The sequence below is a fragment of the Micropterus dolomieu genome, linkage group LG19 (genome assembly GCF_021292245.1).
Source record: "Micropterus dolomieu isolate WLL.071019.BEF.003 ecotype Adirondacks linkage group LG19, ASM2129224v1, whole genome shotgun sequence".
In the NCBI taxonomy this organism is placed as follows: Eukaryota; Metazoa; Chordata; class Actinopteri; order Centrarchiformes; family Centrarchidae; genus Micropterus; species Micropterus dolomieu.
This window is the reverse complement of record NC_060168.1, coordinates 33,196,374-33,205,470: the sequence shown is the minus strand read 5'-3', so window position 1 is coordinate 33,205,470 and position 9,097 is coordinate 33,196,374. Positions and strand designations below refer to the sequence as shown.

The 9,097-nt window shown below is 46.8% G+C and overlaps 2 protein-coding genes across 3 annotated transcripts in view; both read left to right on the top strand.

Moving 5' to 3' along the window:
* Nucleotides 1-582, top strand: part of polr2b (RNA polymerase II subunit B) — a 16,788-nt gene extending 16,206 nt beyond the window's left edge. The window contains exon 25 of the mRNA XM_046030900.1: nt 359-582. Coding sequence (XP_045886856.1) covers nt 359-448 — 90 coding nt within the window. The 3' untranslated portion in view covers nt 449-582. The remainder of the gene's footprint in view (nt 1-358) is intronic.
* A 640-nt stretch (nt 583-1,222) lies between these two features.
* On the top strand, nt 1,223-7,317 carry LOC123957927 (probable pancreatic secretory proteinase inhibitor). Of its 2 annotated transcripts, none has more exons than XM_046031042.1 (4): nt 1,223-1,663; nt 3,435-3,466; nt 3,704-3,816; nt 7,080-7,317. In XM_046031042.1, the coding sequence occupies exons 1-4, from the start codon at nt 1,612-1,614 to the stop codon at nt 7,123-7,125; spliced, it is 243 nt and encodes an 80-aa protein (XP_045886998.1). In that variant the 5' UTR covers nt 1,223-1,611; the 3' UTR covers nt 7,126-7,317. The 2 variants fall into 2 exon arrangements, with proteins under 2 accessions (XP_045886998.1, XP_045886999.1); XM_046031043.1 differs by lacking the exon at nt 1,223-1,663 and adding an exon at nt 3,152-3,286.
* The last annotated feature ends 1,780 nt before the right edge of the window (nt 7,318-9,097 follow it).

Sequence of the window (9,097 nt, the reverse complement as noted above, 5' to 3'; positions counted from 1 at the left end):
ACCAGTCGCCACGAGAGCCAGGCGAACGCTATCAAGTTTACCAGTCGCCACGAGAGCCAGGCGAACGCGATCAAGTTTACCAGTCGCCACGAGAGCCAGGCGAACGCGATCAAGTTTACCAGTCGCCACGAGAGCCAGGCGAACGCGATCAAGTTTACCAGTCGCCACGAGAGCCAGGCGAACACGATCAAGTTTACCAGTCGCCACGAGAGCCAGGCGAACACTATCAAGTTTACCAGTCGCCACGAGAGCCAGGCGAACACTATCAAGTTTACCAGTCGCCACGAGAGCCAGGCGAACACTATCAGTAATGACATGTCTCTCTCTCTCTCTCTCTCCCCCCCCGGCTGTCCATCAGATCTCCCTGGTCCGGATGCCGTACGCCTGTAAGCTTCTCTTCCAGGAGTTGATGTCGATGAGCATCGCTCCTCGTATGATGGCGTCATAGAGGGGCTCGGCCAATCACATGCTTCCCTGCAGACTTTAAATGTGACATCAGCAACAGGAAGCTGAAGTTTGATGGTTTTTTTCATGTTGTTTCACTTTGTTTTTGTAAAATTAGAATAAATCTGATTGTTGGTACTTTTTCTGAGTCCTTATTGGTTTACAGACATCATGTGACAGAACATGTGGGTCATGCACCACGAGCACATCAAACAGGGTCTCAGTTTCAAGGTCTTGGCAGTCTTCTTATAGCCTTGGCCATCTTTATGTAGAGCAGCCATTCTTTTTTTCAGATCCTCAGAGAGTTCTTTGCCATGAGGTGCAATGTTGAACTTCCAGTGACCAGTATGACGAAGTGTAAGAGCGCTAACACCAAATTTAACCCACCTGCTCCCTGTTCACACCTGAGACCTTATAACACTAACAAGTCACATGACCCCAGAGAGGGAAAATGGCTAATGGGGCCCAATTTGGACATTTTCACTTAGGGGTGTCCTCACTTTTGTTGTCAGCGGTTTAGACATTAGTGGCTGTGTGATGTTATTTTGAGGGGACAGCAAATTTACAAGCTGCACACTCATTACTTTACATTGGAGCAAAGTGTCATTTCCTCAGTGTTGAAACATGAAAATATTTACAAAACATGTGCTGGACTCACTTTTTTGTCAGACACTGTTTATGTTATGTATCTTTAGGGGCAGCAGTTCACCATCAGACTTTGTATTCTGGTTTTATCTGTGTAAACATTTAAATGTTTTTAGACCGTGTGATATTGAGCTTGTTTTCCTCCTGTTGTGTTTGTGTGTAAAGATGTGCAGCCTCGTGACGGACCACATTTGTTTTTGAGTCCTCCTGACAGTTTTCGCTCGGTCAGCGATATTTCACAGCAGACAGAATGTTGATCCCGAGATTAAAGTCCGAACAAAAGAGAGCAGCCGGCGTCACAACAACAGCCGCTCGCATAGTTTCTGACCACAACACGGAGCCCGTCCTCTATATGACAACAGCACGGCACCAACGGCACACATCACAACCACAGAGGAACTGCACACAGACGCATTAGCAGCCAATCACACGCCAGGAAAACTCGCAGATTCAACCTCCTCCCAGACAGTTTAAACATTTTTGCTTTTTGGTTTAATTTGACTTTCTGACTTTTCATCCAGGATGTTTGGCAGGACTCTTCTGCTCGTCTGTGCTGCTGCTTTATTCTGTGCAGGTGAGTCTGGACCAGGCAGGTGTGTGTGGACGCTGAAAACAGCACAAAGACACTTATCACGTGTTGAAACTGAGAAATTGATTGTTTTGGGAAAATGAATTACCTGTTTTGAATTTGCTTGCAGCAGCAGGTTTCAGTGTTTCCTGCTCTGCTGCTTCAGCTCTTCTTCTAACTGAGCGTCTGGGACTTAAAGAGACCGACTGCTGGGACCTGGATTCCTGCCTGATGCAGGATTTCTCATCAGTTCGGGGTGTCCTGTGTCGTATTTTACGTCTCATCATGCGTGAAACATTTTCAGTTGGGGACTGCAGGCAGACCAGTTCAGGACCCGGACCCTTCTCCTGCAGAGCCGTGCTGCTGGGACATTTTCAGAACCTGGTTTGGCTTCGTCCTGCTGAAATAAGAAGACAGTTTTCCACTCAGCCTCAGTCCAGAAGACGCCGTCTCTGGATCTGGTTTACAGACGGTCTCCTCTCTACTCGGTGGAATTTCATCTTGAGTTTGTGAACGCAGAAACAGACTGAGTTCAGAGATGATGGTTTGTGTTCCACAGCCCAGGCAGCGGCGTCCGCCACGGAATCAGGTCTGGTTCTGATGCCGTCTGAGGGTCAAAGGTCACAGACATCCAGTCCTGGTTTTCAGCCTTGACCCATGAGTACAGAGATTTCTTGAATCTCTTACTGAGACGATGAGCTGCTGATTAAATCCCAGATTCTTTGCAGTTTGACGCTGAGAAACATCTTTACCCCCCATCTTTACCTCAGACAGACTCTTTATGCCTCATCATTTTACTGACCTGCTGCCAGTTCACCTCATTAATGTGAGATGCTCCACCAGCTGTTTCCTTTTTAGCAGCTCACAGCTTTTCCACTCTTTTGTTGCTGTCGTCCCAGCTGGTCTGAAACCTGCTGCTGGCAGAGTTTATCGTTTTCCAACAATAACATTTTCAGTTTCAACATCTGAAAAGTGTCTTTGTGCTGTTTTCAGTTAAATATGTGGTGTCAGTGTTTTGCACATCCTCACATTTTGTTTCTGTTTACATCGTTGTGGAAGCAGGTTTGAGTGAACGGTGTCAGGCCTAACTCTGAAGACTTACTCGTCACTAAATGACACAAACCAGCTGTCACTCAGATCAGCTGTTTATTTAAGATGTTTGAAATGTGCTGGTTAATAATTGAAACTGTTTGGATAATTTCTCTGTAATAGAAATAAATCAATTTTACAGGATTATCAGGTTACCGAGGTTTTTAGCCTGCTAACACTGATGCTAAAGTGACTTCCTGTTTACTCTGGTTACCATGGCACCTGTCCCTGGATCCATCAGGCAGCAGGTGAACACTGTGTCCTCAGAGTTGATGTTAGAAGCAGGAAAAATGGGCAAACTGTGATGGCTTTATGACTGGATCAGAACATCTGCAGACCAGTCTGCAGGGGTCAGTACCTATCAGAAGGGGTCCAAGGAAGGAAAAGAGGTGAACCAAGGACAGGGTCATAGAGGGTCAAGTGAAGGCTGGCCCGTGTGGTCCAACAGACGAGCTGATGTAGGTCAAACTGCTGAAAGAGTTGATGCTGGTTCTGATAGAAAGGGATCAGAACACACAGTGGAGTCCATGGAGACAGCAGGTGGTCGTAATGTTCTGGCTGATCGGTGTACATGAGTAATGAGTTTTCAATGGACAGTGCTACAGAAGACTGTACAGGGTCAGGTGATCAGTCCAGGTAAGACCGTACAGGGTCAGGTAACCTGACAAACTTTTACTGTGTGTTTCAGATGCTGAGGACAGATCCAGGCTCTACAGGAGGGTAAGAAACACTTTTCTACAACCTGACCATGTTTTGGTAACAGAAACAGATAAATAAACCTGAAATCAATTCTATTGAACGAGTTTAAAGTTATTTCCTGTCTGACAGCATCATGTAGGGATTGTTATCAGGTGTCGTGATTAGACCACAGCTCAAGTTTCACCTGTGCACCACTGTATCTTAACAAAGGCCATCCCACTGCTGAAGTGTAACGTGTGCTTTGTTGTTGTTGTGCAGCCTTCCTGCGTGGGCATGAGCGTGACTCAGGCGTGTCCCCTGAACTACTCTCCGGTGTGCGGCAGTAATGGCGTCACCTACCCGAACGAGTGCTCTCTGTGCGTCCACAGACTGTGAGTCCACCGCCATGATTCTGATCTTCTGATAACGGCTCAATAACGTCCTTAATCTGTTCCACACAGTCCTGAACTGTTGATCAAATGCTGCCACATATCGATCATAAACAGGTGCATCCCGCCACTGATCAGTATATCAAAACAAAACTGTCAATGTCTCTGCTGACACAGGCAGACACAGAAATACGCAGACACAGGAAGACAGAAACACGAAGACACAGGCAGGCACAGGTTGACACAGAAACAGGCAGGCACAGGTTGACACAGAAATACGCAGACACAGGAAGACAGAAACACGCAGACACAGGCAGGCACAGGTTGACACAGAAACAGGCAGGCACAGGTTGACACAGAAACAGGCAGGCACAGGTTGACACAAAAACAGGCAGGCACAGGTTGACACAGAAACAGGCAAGCACAGGTTGACACAGAAACAGGCAGACACAGGTTGACACAAAAACAGGCAGGCACAGGTTGACACAGAAACAGGCAAGCACAGGTTGACACAGAAACAGGAAGACACAGGTTGACACAGAAACAGGCAAGCACAGGTTGACACAGAAACAGGCAGACACAGGTTGACACAAAAACAGGCAGGCACAGGTTGACACAAAAACAGGCAGGCACACATAGACACAGAAACAGGCAGACAAAGAAACAGGCAGACGCAGAAACAGGCAGACACAGATACAGGCAGATACAGGTAGACACAGACAGACACAGGTAGACACAGGTAGACATTGGCAGACACAGAAACACGCAGACACAGGCAGATGCAGACACAAGCAGACGCAGATACAGGTGGACACAGACAGACACAAGCAGACACAGAAAGACAAAAGCAGACACAAGCAGACACCGGCAGGCACATGTAGACACAGAAACACGTAGACATAGGCAGACACAGGCAGATACAGGCAGACACAGAAACACACTGACACCGGCAGGCACAGGTAGACACAGAAACACGTAGACATAGGCAGACACAAGCAGAGACAGGCAGATACAGGTAGACTTAGACACTGGTAGACATAGACAGACACAGGTAGACACAGACAGACACAGGTAGACAGAAACAGGTAGACAGAAAAAGGCAGACACAGACAGACACAGGTAGACACAGAAACAGGCAGACGCAGGTAGACATGGAAACAGGCAGACACAGGTACACACAGAAACAGGTAGACACAGGCAGATACGGGCAGACACATATAGACACAGACACAGGTAGATGTAGAAACAGGCAGATACAGGCAGATAAAGGTAGACGTAGACATGGGCAGACACAGGCAGATACAGGTAGACGTAGACAGGGGCAGACACAGGCAGATACAGATAGACACATGTAGACGTAGGCACGGGCAGACACAGGCAGATACAGGTAGACGTAGACAGGGGCAGACACAGGCAGATACAGGTAGACCCACGTAGACACAGAAACAGGCAGACGCATGCAGACACAGGTAGACACAGAAACAGGTAGACACAGGCATATACAGTTAGACGTAGACACAGGCAGATACAGGTAGACACATGTAGACACAGAAACAGGCACGCTGAGGTAGACACAGGCAGACGCATGCAGATACAGGTAGACACATGTATACACAGAAACAGGCAGACTCAGGTAGACACAGGTAGACACAGAAACGGGTAGATACGGGCAGACACAAGAAGACACAGACACAGGTAGACGTAGAAACAGGCAGATACAGGTAGACGTAGACACACGCAGATACAGGTAGACGTAGACACACGCAGATACAGGTAGACGTAGACATGGGCAGACACAGGCAGACACAGGCAGATACAGGTAGACACAGAAACAGGTAGACACGGGCAGACACAAGAAGACACAGACACAGGTAGACGTAGAAACAGGCAGATACAGGTAGACGTAGACACACGCAGATACAGGTAGACGTAGACATGGGCAGACACAGGCAGATACAGGTAGACGTAGACAAATGTAGACGTAGGCACAGGTATACATAGACACAGGCAGAAACAGGCAGACGCAGGCAGACACAGGTAGACACATGTATACACAGAAACAGGCAGACTCAGGTAGACTCAGAAACAGGTAGACACAGCCAGACACAGTTAGACACAGAAACAGGTAGACACGGGCAGACACAAGTAGACACAGGCAGACACATATAGACACAGAAACGGGCAGACACAGACAAACACAGGTAGACGTAGAAATAGGTATACATAGGCACAGGTAGACGTAGACACAGGCAGATAAAGGTAGACGTAGACACAGGCAGATAAAGGTAGACGTAGACACAGGCAGATACAGGTATACATAGACACAAGCAGATAAAGGTAGACGTAGACACAGGCAGATAAAGGTAGACGTAGACACAGGCAGATAAAGGTAGACGTAGACACAGGCAGATACAGGTATACATAGACACAAGCAGATAAAGGTAGACGTAGACACAGGCAGATAAAGGTAGACGTAGACACAGGCAGATAAAGGTAGACGTAGACACAGGCAGATACAGGTATACATAGACACAAGCAGATAAAGGTAGACGTAGACACAGGCAGATAAAGGTAGACGTAGACACAGGCAGATAAAGGTAGACGTAGACACAGGCAGATACAGGTATACATAGACACAAGCAGATAAAGGTAGACGTAGACACAGGCAGATAAAGGTAGACGTAGACACAGGCAGATAAAGGTAGACGTAGACACAGGCAGATACAGGTATACATAGACACAAGCAGATAAAGGTAGACGTAGACACAGGCAGATAAAGGTAGACGTAGACACAGGCAGATAAAGGTAGACGTAGACACAGGCAGATACAGGTATACATAGACACAAGCAGATAAAGGTAGACGTAGACACAGGCAGATAAAGGTAGACGTAGACACAGGCAGATAAAGGTAGACGTAGACACAGGCAGATACAGGTATACATAGACACAAGCAGATAAAGGTAGACGTAGACACAGGCAGATAAAGGTAGACGTAGACACAGGCAGATAAAGGTAGACGTAGACACAGGCAGATACAGGTATACATAGACACAAGCAGATAAAGGTAGACGTAGACACAGGCAGATAAAGGTAGACGTAGACACAGGCAGATAAAGGTAGACGTAGACACAGGCAGATAAAGGTAGACATAGAAACAGGCAGACTCAGGTATACGCAGGCAGATACAGGCAGACATAGAACAGACAGACACAGGTGTCAGTGGATTTAAAAACCTTTTTAACTGATCATTGATTTGTTTGTTCAGGGAGAAAAACGCTGACATTTTGATTGTGAAGGAGGGGCCCTGCTGAGGATGACATCATCCCACTCGTCCCTCACTGATGACGTCATCACACTGCTGCCCACTGATGACATCACGTGTACCTTTGACTTCTGTTTGAGTTTAGCTGTTAGATCATCATTCAGACATGTGTTTTATATTTTCATATCTCTGTCGGATGTTTTTCACTCTAATCTTTCTCCAATAAAGATTTTCTGTCTGAGTTCAGCTTCATTTAACTTAATTATTCCTTAATGACAATAATCTTTAGTTGCAGCCGTCCATCTTCAGACATTCACAAACCTCCATCAGTAAAACACACTCATGCTAAGAGCACATCCTGCCTGTCGCACAGTGTTGAATTAACATCCTGTCCTCCTGATCAGCATCTCTGGATCAGTGTCCTGGAAACTAAAGGCCAAGAGCGGAGCTGGGAAAACGGCGACACGTCTCAGTCGCACATTTTCACCGCTGTTCCCGAGCAGAAGGTGACGTTACTGTGGCTCAGTTCATTTAAATATCGCCGCCTGAAACACCTGAGACAGAGGCTGGCCGCTCAGCAGTACTCTGCAAACCATAAGACCATGGAGACGTTGCCTGTGGATACCTGAGACCACTGGTGATGTCATGGTGAGGTCATGACCACCTGACCCTCCACAGACAGCGGCTATGTTTGAAACGGGTACAGAAGCTGTCTCAGCAGGTGTCTAACATGACGGGTCCAACGACCTTTAACTGCCTCGTATGCTGCGTTCCAACGTCCCCATAATGGTCGATCGAATGGCATCGATGCTGCCCATTACCCATAAATCTGTGTGCCTGTGGTAGCTCATGAAAACGAACAAAATGGCTGAAGAACAAGCCGAAATTCATCTACAAATATGTGTTTTCAAAACGTCTTTATTTTTTTCTAGTGCTGGGCAACGATTAAAATTTTTAATTGTGAGTAATCACATAGTTATGCGCAAAATTGAATAATGAATTCTAAAATAGTGTGTTGCCACTTTTAATTTAAATGTACTGCTATATACACAAAAGTGCAATAACGTGCCCAGCCCTATTTTTTTTGCTTTGATTCTTGAACAGTTAGCAAGAACTTAACAGTGAACTATAAAATCAGCTTTTCAGTTTGTTCAGTCTGATTTTTGAGGCGTCTGTTAGCCATTTGCCTTTTCAATAGCTAGCTAGCTGACACTAAGGCTAAGCCCTGACAGGGGCCCAGACTGCAGGCACCCTGCATAGGCCCGTTCTGCGATTGGGCATTATGAAGACCAGGTGGCGGTCAGTTTGTTCGTGTATGGTCGTTGCTTGTTTTGGCATTTTACACAACTTCTACCTCAGAGATAGAAACCTGCTGGAGCCCGTGAAGAGGCCCTGGGGCCAGATGAGGGACAGTGTGGGGAGCATCTCCAAACACCAGGCCGCCAGACTACTACTGAGACATGTCAAAACTCATTCACACAAGAACTTTGGTTCCAGTTTTATGTAACTTCCACTTTCTAACATGAACTGTTACGTAACTATGGAGTTTCTCCCTGTCTGAAGTCGTCTACACCCTGGACAGGTTGCCCGTCCATCGCAGGGCCACACATAGACAAGCAACCACTCACACCTAAGGACAATTTTGGAGACACCAATTAATCTAGTCTGCATGTCTTTGGATGGTGGGAGGAAGCTGGCGAGAACATGCAAACCCCACACAGAAAGGCCGGGGCAACCGGGGCTTGAACCCACCACCTTCTTGCTGTGAGGCAGCAGTGCTAACCACTGCATCACCGCGCCGCCCTGCCCTGCCCTTCCCTGCCCTTCCCTGCCCTTCCCTTCCCTTCCCTTGTCAATTTTTATTGAAACAAAACAAACCATTTCTTTTCTGTATTTAAATTTATCTTTATAATCACGCAACACTTTATTGTCCAGAACATCCTTTTCTAATCCTACGTGACATTTAGTCCTGAAGGAACCTTGTTTTGGTTGGGGTCAGAGGTCAGGGGGGACGGAGAGAA